We start from the raw sequence: 17518 nt of genomic DNA, 5'->3' as shown, positions 1-17518 counted from the left end.
GACGAACCTAGGAGTCTCTGGGTTGGGCCGCAGCCAAGCTGTGAAACAACAACAACAAAAAAAGGACAAATGAATGGTTTAATTGTAGAGCAAACCGTTTGTTTACATACTAAGACTTACTCCTCACTAAATCCTATGGACTGGTGGGTGACAAAATGAGCCTGTAAATGACAGAGATTGAATGCCCAGGGTTGTGCTTCGTGATCACGCGCAAGTGTTTCTCCCAGGTCCCTTCTATGCATGTAGGGAGGCAAGAGAATGAATTATTTAAGTATTTACCAGGAAGACTGCTTGGCCAAGAACATTTCTTAAACTATTGAGAAATGAGGCAGGAGTTGGGAAGGCGGGTGGTTATCAGTTCCTTGCCTAGTCACGACGTTAAAACCCTAAGATTCTTGTAGCTGAGAGAAGGACTCGAGCACTCTTGCTGTGTTTCATCTTCTGTTTCCCTGGGATGGTGGTGGGGAGGGTCAAGCAGGGAGGGCTACTACCTGGAGTAGAAGACAGGTTTGGGCATGAGGATGGGTAGCAGAGGGCCCTTGGTACCCCAAGGTCCTACCCAACACATTCTCCAGAACTGTTGGGACATTTGTTAGAAATACCCCCTATTTCATTGGGTAGTAGCATGGTTCTGAATACAAAGGGACTCTCCAGGAAGGCAGTGAAGTCGCATAGCAATCTAGGGGCCAGAGCGCTGTTGTCTGGCAGTCTGAAGCCAGAGCGATTCTCTTTAGACAATGTCAGATGAACTTTTCTTAGTACAATAGAATACCCGAAACAATGGCCTTTGTTCCCATGGTAGCAGTAGTTCAGCCTTCTAATCTTTTGGATAAAAAGATTTAGGGGTGTCTCCAGTAAACTACTGTTTTCTGGAAGTGTCAAGTCTAAACACTTCCTCATTCACTACTTACATTTTTACATCAGTCTTAGGGGTGAAACCCCTTATTCCAAACTGCTCTTTTGTCTGAAAACTGTCACACTTTCTGATAACTGCAGTTCCAAATATTTTTTTCGTGGCTTCTGATCTGCCTGACCACCATCAAAGCCATCCTACCAGAACATTAAAACAATTTGTTCACTACTTGATGCGTTCTTTAATATTTTATGTGCATGGCTGTTTGGGTTACAAGTGTGTCTGTGCATCACGTGTAGGCTTAGTGCCCAGAGAGACCAGAAGAGGACATTGGATGCCCTGGAACTGGAGTTAGAGATGGTTGTGAGCTGCCTCTCTGCTATGTGTTGAAACCCAATCCTCCGAACTCGGTGCTCTTTTCATTCATTTGTTCATTTATTCATCCATCCATCCATCCATCCATCATCCATCCATCCATCTATCTATCTATTTATTTGAGATATGCTTTCTCTGTGTATCTCTGTCTGTCCTGGAACTCACTCTGTAGACCAGGCTGGCCTCGAACTCACAGAGACCCGCCTGCCTCTGCCTCCTGAGTGCTGGGATTAAAGGCGTGCGCCACCATGCCAGGCCAGCTGGGTGCTCTCCACCACTGATACATTCTTAAAAAACTGAGCTTACAAGATCCCAGTCTGCTTAAAGTGACCTGGGTTGTCTTCTCCCTCAAGGTTTGGTCCTCTTATTTTAATGCTTTTTATCCCTTTGAAATGGCATGATTTCTCCTCCAAATGGCAGGCTGGTAGCTTTATTTGGGAGCTCTCTTCGAGGGACTAGTGTGTATCTAGTATATAATGGCGATGAAGGAATTGAGGAACAAAAAAAGATATAAAAGATCAGGTCTAAATGGCCTCATTCTCAAACTACTTCTGACGTTTTAAATGTGCTATTCTTTATATCTGGTGCTTTTCTGGTAGTACATTCTATACTAATGAGTGAAGAGGCCTGATTTTCCTTCTGTGAGATTTCAACTTAATTATTTGACACTGTAGACTTTTAAATCTTCATGTTGGCCCACAACTACCTTTGTCACCAAGCAGAGCAAATGAAAATGTGCTTTAAAATGTAAAGAATTACTGGACCTGGTCACTCGAGTGACCGAGGCAGGTGGATCTTCATGAGTTCTAGGCCAGCCAGGGCTACACAGGAGAACCTGTCCCCCCCCCAAAAAAAAAATCACTAAATTGATGAACTTGAAATGTTCACCTAAATTTGATTCTTTGGTGATCATTCTTTGTTTAAATGTTAATGTTTGCTTAGCAAACCAAAATGTAAGTGTAAAATTGGAAAAACATGGTGCTCTCTTCGGCAGCACATATACCTAAGTTGAAATGATACAGGGACATTGCATGGCCTCTGCGAAAGGATGACCTGCAAATTCGTGAAGCATTCCATATTTACCTGTGTGAAAACATGGGGGCGGTGTGAGCATGAATGTCCCTACAGCCTTAACCTTTCCTGGAACGAAAGCTTTTTTTGCCGGTTGTCACTGCCTCCATGATGGAAATACTCGCCAGCCTCTTAAAAAGTCATCATCTAAACATGCCTTCTACTCAGGTGTTCCGTTTCCATTCACAAAGAGGATAAAGAATGGGGGAGGGCGGGGCGGTGGCGCACGCCTTTAATCCCAGCACTCGGGAGGCAGAGGCAGGAGGATCTCTGGGAGTTCGAGGCCAGCCTGGTCTACAGAGCGAGATCCAGGACAGGCACCAAAACTACACAGAGAAACCCGGTCTCGGAAAACCAAACCAAACGAAACAAACAAACAAAAGCATGGGGAAGGGCAGGTGCTGAGTTTTCTGCCCCTATAACTTAACATGTTCCTCTCAGGTCTTGCTGGTCCGGTTTGGCCTGTTTTATATGCTATTTGGATGGATCCTTTTTGTTACCAGTGTAAAATGTGTGTGGGGGAGGGAGCTAGGCTAAGATGCTCTGAAAATGATTTCTATAAATCTGCTTACACCAAGTCTAATACTTTCTATCTTAGCTTATATTAAAGGCTTAAGGTGCACTTTGAAAGACTGCCACGTGAATCCGCCAGCCTGCTGCAAGATCGCGTACATTATTTCCTGGTACCAACCAATCTCTTCCATGGCCCCGAGCTAGTGTGGCTGCGGTTACTTCCAGGGACTAATCCCGCCCGGTCTTAGGGTGACGGGAACTCTTAGTAGCTGCTGGTATGTGCCAGTGATCGGATGACAACACGAAATGACTTGCCTTGTTAGAGTTCAGCTGTCCGGATAGTAAATCCTAAACACCTTGAGTTTCTGACAATTGTCGTAAACACCGAAGAAACCACAAGACTTTTATACTTGAACTGTTTAATCTAGTCTACATCTTTACTAGAATACAACACTCAACATACAGAGTCTTTTAAATAGATTTCTTTTAAGGATTTATTCTATTTATTAAAATGATGTGTGTGTGGTGTGTGTGTGTGTGTGTGTGTGTGTGTAGGGATATGTGCATGCTCACGCGTGTGCATGTGTATGTGTGTGTGTGTGTGTGTGTGTGTGTGTGTGTGTGCCTGTGCCCGTGCCCGTGGAGGCCAGAGGTGTTGGATCTTCCCTGAAGCTGGAGTTACAGCACTTGTGAGCAGCCTGGCGTGGGTGCTGGAGCTGAACTTAAGTCCTCTAGGTATAGGTTTTTAACTGCTGAGCGGTTTCCCCAGCCCCTCAAGTTACTTTTTAGTCTGGTGAGCGGCTTGCCACCAGACACCAGGTGAAGGCAAGAGTTAAAAGGTGGTGAAGAACTAGGTAATGATTTCTCTTTCATCTCCATGAATCCTGAAAGGTTTCTGGAGTCTCCCTCATCTGGAGTTTGTTGTTGCTTGTTTTAGGACGTAAAGAATGAAGCTAACTGGATAAATAATTCTGTGCAGTGGGGTGTAGTCGCCTCCATGTTATTTGAGTCTGAATGTGCGTGCATAATTGGAGAGATTATTGGAGAGAGAGTGTTTTGCTGTGGTAGATGTGGTTTAAATCCTAGCGCTGAGCATAGCATTTAGTTTCTCAGCTTACCCACAAAATCTGTGACTCATTTAGTGAATGTGAAGATTTTTGTCCAGATGGTTAGGTTTAATTGTAAAAACTGGAAAGATTTCAAAGTACCCTTTGGGGGAGTGTGGGAAACGAGTAAACAACAAAAAAAGAATTAAAAGTAACCATAAATCACTAAATATAGCATATATGTATAGTTTATATTTATAAACACACATTCATGTAGACTTAAACACACACATACATGTATATACAGGCAGGGGAAAGCTTCAAGAACTGATTATAGCCACAGGAAGGGTTAGCATGTGGAAGAAGGGTGATTGCATTATATTCTGCTCCTAGTACTTGTGAGTTTAGTCATTCCTGAGCTCAGAGCCAGCTTCCTCACAAGGGTGGCAAGTTCCGACTTCCTCGTCACTGGCGACTCTTGGTTGAGGTCATTGGTTGCTAACTCATGTGCTGTCCCGCCATGGACTTAGCCTGGAAGCCTGGGCCAGCGTTTCCCTCTCCCACTGATGCTGTGTGGCCCAGAGACACAGCGAGTTTAATTTCAGCATCTATTTCTTCTTCTCAGTTCTTGCCTGCGATAGCCATGCCAGAATGAGTAAAAATAATCCATCCGTGTGGACGCTTTCAAAACGACTTAAGACCTCGTCCTTCCCATCACTTCTTCTGCAGATGGGTACTGAAAGGGCAGACATGGGCTCTTTCATGCTTTGTAGTCAGGATACTGACGACCTAATTCTTGACCTCATAAATTACCTTTCTTTTCCTCTAGTAAATTTTCTTTGAAGTTGGTAGGCTAATAGATTCTATGCTGATTTTTTTTTCCCCTTGGTATTACCTAGATTTATAGGGAGAGAAAGAACTGATGTACCAATGGCTTCAGGAAATAGCCAGACAGAAGGGGAGGCTGTGTGGCTCTTGACAATGTTTGTTTTGTTTGAGTAACGTGGACATGGGCTATGGAAAATGGTCTATGAAGAAGCAACATAGGCACATTTCTTGCACAGGAAAGGAAATGCACCAGACACCAGAAAGTGTAGAGCAGTGAGCTAAGAGAGCGAAATCAATGTGTCATACTTAACCATATACCAGTTGCTTTCGTAGTTGATGATGGGATCTTTAAATCAGCCCAAGGTTTTGAGACCGAGGTTGTTTTGCAAGAAAGGAAGATGTAAAAGAAGAAGAAGAAAATGGACAGTCATGTTGGTGTGGTGAGTTTCAGGTTATGAAAAGACATGTGTAAGAGAGTAAGGAGAGAACGCTTCCTGTGTGGGAGTAAGTTGAAGTCTGTGGGGCTGTTACACAAACGGCAGCGGCAGCGTTGGAGAGCAGGGTTAGCCGAAGGTTCTCTACCCTAATGAGGAAGTGATCTTTGCCTTGCTCCCCTTGGCTAAATTCCTGCAAAACTATCTTTCTCCATCTTCTGATAGCCTCCTATCTGTTTATAGTCTGTTTTTTCTCCCTCTGTTTGTCAAGAGCTTTGCCCTGGGTTAGCAATCCATCGGTTGGCTCTTAATGGTGATTTTGAGATAGCGCTCCCTACACTCCCTAGTCTGTGGTGAATGGACTGATAAAGGCCAGAGATAATGAGGCTCAAATGTAGGGTTTGTCTGGTAGGAAGATAGGCAGGAGGGTGTGGTTGCTGGCTTCTGTGACAGTCTTTGAGGAGCCATCTTTTCTTCCTATGAGTCAGGCTGATTTTAGAATCAACTCGCTCTAGTCTTTCTCCTGACCCCTCTTCTCTTTCCTTTTTCCTCCTTCCCTCCCCCTCCTTCTTCCCCACCGAGGGCCTCATTCATACTAGGAAACACTCTATCACTGAGCCATATCCCTTATCCCTTCTGTAGAGATTTCTTTTAATATGGCATTACAAATGAAAGCGATATGATTGAAGCAGAATGTGGCATTTCCCCCTCCTGAATTTTAAAACCTTTTATAACTTAATGTAGAGAGCCAGTAAGCACATGAGATCCTGAGGATGGATGGAGTCACTCAAGCGTACTGTGAGACAACTTGAGAGTAATACTCATGCTGTTTGTTTCTGTATTTTGTATTTGTTATGAATTTCATATATGTATGTCCAGTTATGTTGTGGTTTCCACAATTTGTTGCAGATTTCTCACGAACCTGATAAATTAATTCCAGGAATAGAAATAAGAATACTGTACATTACTGATGAGGTGAGGATTGCCTTATACAGTTCAGGCTTCAGGAGTTCCAAGGCCACAGTGGGTTATAAGAGGACAGGATTTGTGCCAGGAGTGGTATATTTTATTTCATCCCAAGCCTTGATTTGGACAATGGGAGTTAGGGTTGACAGAGCACACAGTTGCGTTTTTTTTCCATTAGAAATTCTGGACTGGGGCTGGAGAGATGGCTCAGTGGTTGAGAGCACTGGCTGCTTGTTCTTCTAGATGACCCAGGTTCAATTCCCAGCACCCACATGGCAGCTCACGACTGTCTGTAACTCCAGTTCCAGTGAACCTGACACCCTTACAGACATACACGCAGGCAAAACACCAATGCACACAAAAATAAATAAATCTTTAAAAAAAGAAAGAAATTCTGGACTATCTTAAGACACGGTGTTGTAGAATATTAGTTGAAAATGTGTTTCATTTGTTTATGCTGTAGAGTGTTTAATGATGTAAAGATGTATTGCATTCTTTTGTGTTGCCTTTGTTTAACTCTGTGAAGCTGTGTTACTTTGCCTGTCTAAAACACTTGATTGGTCTAATAAAGAGCTGAATGGCCAATAGCTAGGCAGGAGAGGGATAGGTGGGGCTGGCAGACAGAGAGAATAAATAGGAGAAATTTGGGAAGAGGAGATAGAGGAGTGAGAGAAGAAAGAGGAGGAGGATATTGGGGGGCCAGCCACCCAGCTACACAGCAAGCCACAGATTAAGAAGTAAAGAGGGGTATATAGAATAGAGAAAGATAAAAGTCTAGAGGCAAAAGATAGATGGGATAATTTAAGTTAAGAAAAGCTGGCAGGAAACAAGCCAAGCTAAGGCCGGATATTCATAAGAAAGCATAAGTCTCTGTGATTATTTGGGAGCTGGGTGGGAGGCCCATCAAAGAGCCAAAAGAGTAAAAAAACAAAAACAAAAAACAACTACACAGTGGAAAAGAGGGTCACTGGAAAAAAACTGTAGATTTGCCCTGCTTGTGAGCTACTTTTGGCGATGTTTCTTTAAGACTTTCAATGACAGGACATTGCTCTGATGGAAGAGGCTGAAGCTCAGAGGCTGAGGTGGCTATGGTTTGAAGCTTCGTTAGAGGGTAAAGAGCTCTGTCAAGTGTACGCTTGGGATGGAGAGGAAGACCAGTTGGAGCAGAAAGAGCTGCGCCAGCAGATCCTGCAAGTGATGCCGAGCTCGAGGGGGCCTGAGCTTGGAATCTGGATTGATTGGATTGGATGCAAGCACTATTTTTTTGGATGTGCTTCCTAGCCTTTTTCTTGGCTGACTGCACATGCTGTTAAATCCCCTCAGATAACACACGAGGCATGTGTTTTGCACAGACCGTGTCCAGATTGGATTGGGACCTGGGCCTAGCCCAGTCATGCAGGACCTTGTAGGCCCTGGTTAAGGAGTTCAGATTCTAGTTGGAATAAAAATGTGATTCCAAATTTTAAGCAAGGGAATAACATGATTTAGTTTGAGTTTTAAAAAATTTCCTCTGGAATGCTCTTCGGTATGAGGAACTGGCGGCCAGAGGCACGGTGAAATTGGTTACAGGACTTTTTCAGAAGCTCCCATGAGACACGGTAGGTGTCCTTGTTAATTATAGAGTTTGGTTGAAAGTAATCATGTTGTCCAAAGGTAAAGATAGATTAGGGCTAGAGCAATCTGAAGTTGTGAATGAAATAGTGAGAGTTAAGGATAACAACGGAATGGGGTGGGGTCAGTGGAATCAAGAGTCATGAGTCACTCCCTCCCCTCCCCCCTGCCCTCAAACAAGGTTTCACTGTGTAGCTTTGAGCCTTTCCTGGAACTCACTCTGTAGATCAGGCCAGCCTCGAACTCACAGAGATCCGCCTACCTCTGCCTCTCAAGTGCTGGGATTAAAGGCGTGCACCACCACCGCCCAGCGAGTCACTTTTTTGTTAATTTGTTTTCGTTTGTGAAACAGGGTCTCATGTATTCCTGACAGGCTTCATTCAATAAACAGCTGAGGATGACCTTGAACCTATGATCAGCTGCCCCCATCCTCTGAGTATTGCCATTACAGGCATGCACCAGCACACCCAGCTATGATACACTTTTGATGCAGCCGAGGCACATTGACGCTTGGGTCCTTCATTCATTCAGTTAGATGGTTAGGGTCGGCACAGACTGGGATGAACTCGAACAAGTTGACTTGGAAGTTGGTAAGCTGTGAGCAGTCAGAGAGTGAGTGTCCTTAGGAAAGACAGAGACCAGAGCTGAGCCATGGAGTATTAAGAGGAGCCAGGGGCACATGGGCGGTGGAACAGGAAACCCCAGGCAATCTGGTGTTTCTGGAAAGCAAGTTTAGAAATTCCATCCAGGTGGCTCTGATCATCCGTGCCAAATGCTGCCAAGATTTCAGGTTAAGATGAGGAGACTCAGAATCAGTGGCTGCTAAGCTCAATAATTGTAGTCCTTACTGAAACACAGGAACAGGAAAACACAAAATGTCACCAAATGACTTAGGTTATTTTCTAGATGGTGGGAAAAATCAGAATATGTCAATACTTTTTAAATGGCTTGACATAAGGACAGAAATATTAATCTAAATATTTGTTATTTACGGGGGGGGGGGCAGTTCTAGCTGTGGATGTAGGTCGAGTACTTGCCTAGCTTACATAAAACCCTAAGATTGATCCATAGTGTCCTCCTTAGCTGTAAAGCAGTTTCAAGGACAGACTAGGATACATGAGACCCTGTCTTAAAAAGGGACAGGAAAATCACCATCTATCATTTTCAAAATGTAAGGAACTTTTACTAGCCTGTTTGTATGCTGCTGTGGAAGGAGGAGGAGTATAATTATACCAGGGTGAAGGCAATAAATGCTCTTTAATAGGCATGAGGGTCAGGGTAGGGAGACTGGGTACCTGGGTCTGCCTTGGACGTTTGCAGTTGAACAAGTTTTCTGCTGTAGCATGGAAAGATGGAGTAGAGTGTCACACACAGAGAGTTGGTAGAATTTGTGGCTAAAAAACAAAACCCCTTCGGATTAAAACAACAGTAACAGCTAGCAAATTTTTGCTGGTGACTGCACAGGCCTTGCACATGCTGAGCATGATGGGAAACGATGCCCCTGGCCAGGAAGATGTTATTTTACCATCTGTGCCAGTTGTTACGGTGTTATGGGACTTAGAAATTTCATTAATAGAGATGTTGTAGACAACAGTTGTGTATCCATTTTTCCCCCATTCCTCCTGTGGTTTAGGGATCTTTGACTATTTTGTATTCAGGATATATATGCCTACACATATCTCAATTTGTTTTTCTATTCATGCCTTAATCCATTTCTTCATTGAACAAGTAGTTTTTGAATGCCCGGGTCTGGGTCTCCAAGCCACCGTAGTGAGCAAGACTCTGCCCTCTGAAGCAAATATGCTAGTTTCTTGTGGAGAAACCCTTTTGTTTCACGGTGGTGTGTGTTGTAAGGAAAAAATCCAGCAGGGGAGGATGGAAGAGTGAACAGGTAGAAGGGAGAGTTTCTATGTTTGTGCTTGAGTAGGACGTGAGTACAGTCAAGAGCCATTTGACCCGTGGATGGAGTGAAGATCCCAGAGTGCAGTCCCTGAGGTGGGGAGTGTTGGTGTGCCTGAGGAAATACAGTCTCCAGAGTGGCTTGAGCTGAATGATGAAGAGGAAGAGTACAGGGAGGGCAGTGGTGGGGGCAGGCTGTGATCTCAGTGGTCTTAGCGAAACTTCTGACTCCATTCCTACCTAGGTCTTTTGATTTTTCATTTCTGAGTGGTGAAGGGAGATGGGAGTATTATCTTGTGTGAATTATGCCCACTGATTCCACATGGAACACTGCCAATCCTGAGGGATGTGGGAAATGGGCAATCTAGAACCTTCCTTAGAAGACATTGATGGAGAAAAGATTCTTTCCTGAGGGAATGTTTTCTAGGTTTTAGGTGTTCACACATGCACACACATACTTTATACACACATACATGCACACACACTTAATAAGTACACGCACTCACCCACACCCACACATGCACACACTCACACATACACACTACATGTGCTGTCACATTATAAATAAAATTGACTGTTATTACATTTGCAAACAACAGAATTAGAAAATGATGGGGTGATGCTATAAAGACCGACCTGTTGGGTCTCCTGTTTTACCCCCCTCTACTTTCACACTCTCTTGGAGTGTAACACATCTACATATTGGGTATTGTCGCACAGGTTGTTAATCCTAGCACTCAGAAGGTTGAGGCAGGAGGATCCCACAAGTCCGAGGCCAGCCTGGGCAACATAGTGAGGCCTTGTCACAAACAGACTTAAAGCCAAAGAGCCTGTCTCCCACTTTGAGCCTGAGTAAATTAGTTGTGTTTAGTAAACTGCTGCTTTGTTTTGTTGTTCTTGATGCAGAATCTTCTGTGTGGTCCAGGCTGGCCTCAAACTGGAGATTCACCTTCCTCAGACTTAAAGTAATTCTTAAATGACTTTTTAAAAATTTTCAAAATCAGTACAGGAGTCTGGAAAAACTGAAGTTGTGATTATCTGTCTCCTAATGGAGATTGGTCATTCTTTGCCCAATACCTCACCCTCCCCAGGCGCCTCCCTAGAGCCATTCCATCCGGTTAAGCTCCAAGTCTTCCTTGAAGGGGTCCCTCTCTGTCCATATGGGTTTGTATTTCTCATCTCCTGCACAAATGAGAGCACATTAAAGAAACCGATCTGTACATGGCCCTTTTCACTTAGCTCTGTTGTGGAAATCACTCTTTTACCGTGGATTCCAGTTTATCTGGTCCACATGGAGGCTGTTGGCAGTGTTTTTCAGTTATATAAAAAATATCCTAGTGAACATCTTTTCATATATACATCTCAAAATTTAATTTTCCTCCAATCCGATTGTATGTTGTGGATCACCCAAAACTAGAGCATACAATGTGTGTTTTGCTACAGTTTACCACCCTGGGCTACGATTTTCTGGCTTGGATGTTAGTCTGATAGCAATTTACCATTTTAGTTTGTATTTTTCATTAGCACAAGCCATTGTATCTCAGTATTTTCTCAAGCACTGGGAACTTGTTATCTTGGCCTGGTTTGTTACGGAGCCAGCCACTTCTTGACTTGAAAGTATTTCAGATGTATGTTAATTAAACACACTGATTTTTTACATTTTGCAAATTTCTTGCTCTTACCCATCCTTTCACACTCCCTTGAGGTCTAGCAAGCCTCCATGGTAGATGGTTTGCAAATTTTTAAAAAAAATAATTTATTTTTATTTTATGTGCATTGGTGTTTTGCCTGCATGTATGTCTGTTGTGAGGGTGTCAGAAGCCCTGGAACTGGAGTTGCAGACAGGTGTGAGCTGCCATGTGGGTGCTGGGAATTGAACCCGAGTCCTCTGGAAGAGCAGACGGTGCTCTCAATGCTGAGCCATCTCTTCACCCCTGCAAATGTTTTTTCCCATCTCTTAGCTCTGGTTTGTAATTATGCACGTCTCCCACCTTCTCCCAACTACTACCCCTGTGCCAAAATCTTAAACTATGTAATCAAGTCCATAATTAGTTTCCTTTTCACGGCTGCTGGACGCTGCATCGGCTTAGTGAGACCTTTCTTATTCCAAGATTATCAAGTTGTTTCCTACTGCTTTTCTGGTGCTGTGACTCTCTTTCAGTCTTTTTTGTTTTATTGAGACATGGTCTCACTAGGTAGTCCTGGCTGTCCTGGAACTCTGTAGACAGGGCTAGCCTTGAACTCCCAGAGATCTGCCAGCCTCTCCTCTTGAGTGCTGGAATTACAGACATGCTCCACCATGCCTGGCTTGAACACTATGCTTTGATCAGAGTTGTATATCTCATTTACCTAAGGAATGCTTAAAGCCTCTCCCCTTCCCCATACACTGAATCCCAGGTGCCCTGCCCTGTTCCTTGTGTGCATTTGGATAAAGATTCAAGCCACTATCTGAGATTCTCTCTCTCTCTCTCTCTCTCTCTCTCTCTCTCTCTCTCTCTCTCTCTCTCTCTCTCTCCCTCCCTCCCTCCCTCCCTCCCTCCCTCCCTCCCTCCCAAGAATGATTATTCAAATCTACTTTTAGAAGAGATAGCTCCTTATACAAAAATCACCATAGTACTGCTTTAAATACCAGTTCATTAAAGTGTTGGGAAGGTGTGGCCAAATGCGAGATGGAACCAGAAGGCTCTGACTGTGCAGGTCTAGCCCCAGGTAGCTTTATGGCCGGGACACACTTACTCCTGCTTCCTAGAATCATGGGACGGAAACTCCGCTGCACAAATGAACTGCTTACGTAGTAAAGATGAGCCAGGCTGTGCTTTGCTGGCCCCTTTGGCTGAGCAGTGCAGACACCGGCTACGGCAGAGATGTTTAGGGCAGTGCGCAAACACTCAGTTGCGTGGATGTCCTCCTCGGCAGGCAGTGTTACCTGTGCAGGCCACCTCTTCTGGTCAGCTGCGCTTTGACCTTTTATGATAATGGGCAAAAGCCACTGTTAGGGGATCTTGTTCTCTGTTTCCGGGGTTTTTTCTTTCTGGGACCGCATTTTCTGAATGTCCTTCCATTTCCCCAAGAGCTGTGACACCCCCCTCCCCCCTCCCCGTTTCTGCTTTCGGCACTGCAGATGAAAGTCTTGTTTGTTTTTTTTTTTTGTTTGTTTGTTTGTTTTTTCGAGACAGGGTTTCTCTGTGTAGCTTTGCGCCTTTCCTGGAACTCACTTAGTAGCCCAGGCTGGCCTCGAATTCACAGGGATCCGCCTGCCTCGGCCTCGAGTGCTGGGATTAAAGGCGTGTGCCACCACCGCCTGCCTGTGATGAAAGTCTTTTACGTACACCTTTTCCATTTTGTTCTGTGGTCTGTGCGTGCACATTTCTCTTGTGAGCCGGGGGACCCCTGAGGACATTCGTACTTATTTTTATCCCTGTCAGTACTTGAGCAAAGTACTCCTTTACTGCAGTCACAGGGTAGAGGAGGGTCTTCAGTGTGGCTCCCCTGGGCCCAGATCTTTTTGTTTTTTCTCTTATGAGACCACAGGCAAAGACACTGTTAGAAATGATCTGTGTTTTTGTCTGTCTTGCATTTACAGGCATTTTAAAAAATTCTTTAAAAGTGCCATTATTTGTGTAATAATGGTTGTAAAAATTGGTTGGACTGCATCTGCTTCCCAAGTCTGGTCAAGACCTGTCTGTTGAATTTTAAAAGAACAAAGATAAAGATGATTTCCTCAGAAAGTTTACGCTGTGTCAGAATAACAGATTGCAATGGTGTCCTGTGTGTTGGGAGATTTTTTTTTTTTGTCTGATGGTTTCTTTGTTAGCCACAAAACCCCCAGAGCTAAAATGGACAGCTACTCTTCCAAAAATGAAAAGAAAATACCCTCAATATTCAAACAAAAGAGAGAGAGAGATGCCTATGGGAAAGTTCATACCAAAGCAAACGTGATTTGCAAAGGAAAAAAGTGGGGGGGGGGGCTGGGGAGATGGCTCAAGGGGTAAAAAGTTTGATATGTATGAGTGAAGACCTGAATTCAGATGTCAGCAGCACTCAGTTAAAAAGCCAGGTGTGGCCACCCTCACCTATAATTCTGGCCTGGGGCGGTGCAGACAGTATTCTCTAGGGTACTGGCCAAACAGGCTAGCAGAAATGGAGGGTTCTGGGTCCAGTGAGAGCTATTACCTCAAAAACTAAGCTGGAGAGTGGTTAAGGGAGGCACTCAAAGTCAGTTTCATGCCTCTGAATATCTGCACACCAGAACACACACACACACACACACACACACACACACACACACACACACACAAATGTGTGCATATACATATATGCATAAAAAGTCAGCCCCTGTGCGTGGAGTGTGATGAGATCTGAGGAAATCATGCACGAATTCAGCCTTTTTCCTCTATGCTAAAATTCACGGAAGAACTTGAAACGTTACCCTATCTGAGGGTTTCTATACGTCACCATTGTCTGTGCCCCTGTGTAATCATTAGCCATAACTGTTGTTGAAAAGAACAGTGGTTTTAGTGGGTCATGCACGGTAGCGCATGCCTTTAATCCTGGCAATCAGGAGGCAGAGGCAGGCAGATCTCTGAGTCTGAGGCCAGCCTGGATTTACGTAGTGAGATTCTGCCTGAAAAAGAGTTGAACGAAGCTTTTATTTTTTTTAACCTTTAAATTACCTATTAACCTCAACATGCTATTTAAGCATATTCATTACATTATTTTTATTGTTACTATTATTATTTTTTTTGGGGGGGACAGGGTCTCACTGTATAGCTCTGGCTATCCTGGAACTCACCATGTTGACCAGGCTAGCCTTGAACTCATAGAGATCCCCCTGCTTCTGCCTCTGGAGTGATGGGATTAAAGGCGTGAGCCACTTACACCCAGTGTAAACATTTTTAAAGAAATATATACTTTCTAGTATAGATTCAGTTGATCAAATTTATGCATGTTTGTATAGTTGTAGCTGAATGAATTCTGCTGCTTCTGGGTTGCATAAACATGGTTGTGGCTCTTAGAAAGCCTCTGCTAGGTTGTGTCTTTCTTAACATTTAATGGTTTCAGTTGTTTAAAGTGGCCTGCACCCGTAATCCCAGCTCTGGGGAGGCAGAGGTAGGAGTAGCCTTGCAAGTTGGAGGCCAGCCTGGACTACACAGTCACACCCTGTTTTGAAAAACAAAACAAAAATTACTGGCACAACAAAAAGATAGTTTGAGCAAAACTGGTGGAGAAGAGAATTCTCACTGTGAATTATTGAAAAAGAGGATGCCCAGCGATGGGGGATCTTTGCATCTTTTGGTGTAACCTTCTGATAGTATTAGCAAAATCCGGGGAGAGCTGCCATCCCCCCCAGACACATTATTTACTTAGAAGGCTAGCTCTGTCCTAATAAGAAAAAGAACTAGTCAATTCGTTTTAATCTTGATACAATAAGTTTTAATCTTGTTGCCCAATGAATGTTTCTTGACAGTAGCTCCTGCAATTATGTTTAAAGACTTTCAAAGCAGTATCTTGTCCGTTTTTTATGACAACTTTCAAAGATCGTAAGATGCTATTATCTCTGGTTTGCAGGCAGAGAAGCTGGTTTTCAATGAATGTCAGAACCCTGGGTCTATAAAGAGATCCCTTTTGTTTGTTTGTTTGCTTTTGTTTTGTTTTCTCTGTGTACTCCTAGCTGTCCTGGAATTCACCGTGTAGAGGAGGCTGGCCTCGAACTCAAAGAGATCCACCTGCCTCTGCCTCCTGAGTACTGGGATTAAAGGCGACTGACACCACACCTGGCTGGAAGCAGTTCTTGGGATGTCTGCTGTAATGGAAAAGCGGCACAATCCTTGCCTGAATTACCTCCTGCTCCGTTGCCTCTAGGTTCACAAGTTAGGGTTTTAACTGAGATCTATGGATCCTGTTTCCAGGGATTAAGAGAAAGGAAAATAACACACAAAAGGAGAAACCGGAGCTTTGGAGACTGCTGGGCTGCTTAGGTTCCACAAAGTGTTTGAACCCAAGAGCAGACTCCTTGATTTAAAATACTCGTCAACAAGCCCTTGAATTAAGTGGCTTACTGGGGACCAGACAGGCTATGGAGAAGTGACAGGAACCCCCTGCTTTGCTTCCCTTTCCTGATGTTTTCCCCACCACCCCATGCTGAGTTTCAAATGAAGAACAACAAACGAGAGAATAGGAAAACACTTTGTAAATATAGAGTCTTTTACAGATCCAAGCACAAACAAATCTGTAAACCGTAGGGAAACCCAGGCCACACATTTTGCGGTGGCTTCTGTTCATATATTAGGGAGCCTGCTGGAACCCCACTAAACAATTAGTTGCCAGCTGTTTGCTTTAATCTGATCATTTACAAAAAATACAGCAGTCCTCTCTGGTAGCAGTTAAAGACTGAGAGGACTGAAATGAAGGCTGTGCCTCCATTACATACTTCTGGAAATGCTACCGATGTGGGTGGTGAAAACAGGTGTAATTCTAATTCTAGAGAGATCAGTGAATTTATATCTGTTTTCCTGAGAGAGCTGAAGAAAAGACAGTGAAGTCTTAGCACACATTGTGATGTCTTTGACAATGGGAAGCACTGTGTTAATTTGGAGAAACTCATTAATGTGTAGGTTAGTGCTAGTAGTGCCTCTTAATTAAGTTTCAGTGGATGGAAGAAGTATTAGGAGCGGAATACATAGGAGATTTTGCAGAATTTCTGATTGAGGTAAGCCAGTGGCTATTTCTACCGTGCATGCTAATTTAAAAATAATTCAATAACGATTCAATTTGTGTCATCCTGGCATTTGCAAGGGGACATGAAGAAGTCTTGCTTGTCTTTATTCACCAAATAGCAGTTTGCAGACCCTTACAAGCTCCCATATGTTAGTGAAAAACATTTTCCAAGAAATTGGCAGGACTGCGCTTTGTAGCTCCCTGCCAGCTTCTTCCTGGGCCCAATTCAACAGAGAAGGCAAAGGAAAAAAAAAAAAAATCCTTGTGTTAGTGGCTGAATTACTCTGACAAGCTTTCACATCGCCCCTCCTCTTATTAATATTCTTTTTGATGTGAGCTTGTAAAACAGAGGATTGGCTGTTAATCTCCAAGATCTCAAGGGCTTTTGGCAGTGGCCCATAATTGATGTGTTCACATGGCTGTTGTCTGACTACTAATGATTAGGCAGCCGTGTTATCTACCAGCTAAATCAGTGTTGCTTATAAATCACACTCGATAAACTGAAGTTTCATTTCTTCAAAGAGTCCGTACTGAACTGCCAGGGGCATTTCACGATTCTCCGACAGCTTAGATTACGTTTATTTTTCATTTCTGTTTGACAAAATATTAGACTCCCTCACGCAAGTGAAAGAGAATTTGTTTTGTTTCTCTAACGAGGCAGTTGGAGGATGATAAGCAGTGAAAGATGACCAGTGCTGTCCTGAAGGATGTACAGATTGGGCGGCAGATGGAATCTTCACCGCCATTGCCATCCTTCAAGGTGAGTGGAGTTAGGGCCCGTGGCACAGCGGAAGACAAAGAGCGGAGGAAGTTCTGAGAATGTGGGCCTGTGCTCACATTGTGACATGTGGCCAGGGCAGGGCAACCAGAACTGTGAGGTTACAGTAACCATTCAGTCACCGTGTGTGCTGAGCCCGCGTGTCAGGTATGACTTCCTTCTACGGAAGAAGGCCAAGAGGAAGAAGCCGGAAGGTTTTACAAGATGAGGTAACAGCCACAGAGCTTCTGTCTGCTGTCCTTCACCACCCACTGGGGACACTTAAGGCCATAGACACACCCAGAGTTTCCCATCTGCTCTGGAGATAGGAAACCAGGTTGCAGGATGCTTGTTCACAGCGGGCTGCGACCGAGAACTTCCGCTAAGTCATGGGTGTTTATTTGTCCACAAACTCCTGTGGCTCAGAGCTTGCTTCCACCCTATACAA

At 43.9% G+C, this 17518-nt stretch overlaps 1 protein-coding gene and 1 non-coding gene across 4 annotated transcripts in view; both read left to right on the top strand.

Annotated features, from left to right (window-relative positions):
• Znf608 (zinc finger protein 608) overlaps positions 1-17518 on the top strand; it is a 105878-nt gene that overhangs the window by 12249 nt on the left and 76111 nt on the right. The window contains exon 1 of one of the 3 annotated variants that reach the window (XM_059245914.1): positions 17191-17300. The exons of the other annotated variants lie outside the window; for them this stretch is intronic. Within the exon in view, the coding sequence (XP_059101897.1) occupies positions 17241-17300 (60 nt within the window). The 5' untranslated portion in view covers positions 17191-17240. Of the gene's footprint in view, positions 1-17190; positions 17301-17518 lie in introns of those variants that run through there. 3 annotated transcript variants of the gene reach the window in all.
• LOC131896248 (U6 spliceosomal RNA) lies at positions 2207-2311 on the top strand. The gene has a single exon (XR_009375408.1). It is a non-coding gene; the product is annotated as a U6 spliceosomal RNA (small nuclear RNA).

This window comes from Peromyscus eremicus, chromosome 19 (genome assembly GCF_949786415.1).
Source record: "Peromyscus eremicus chromosome 19, PerEre_H2_v1, whole genome shotgun sequence".
Lineage (NCBI taxonomy): Eukaryota > Metazoa > Chordata > Mammalia > Rodentia > Cricetidae > Peromyscus > Peromyscus eremicus.
Note: the sequence above shows the minus strand (reverse complement) of the source record. Positions and strands in the feature narration are given on the sequence as shown.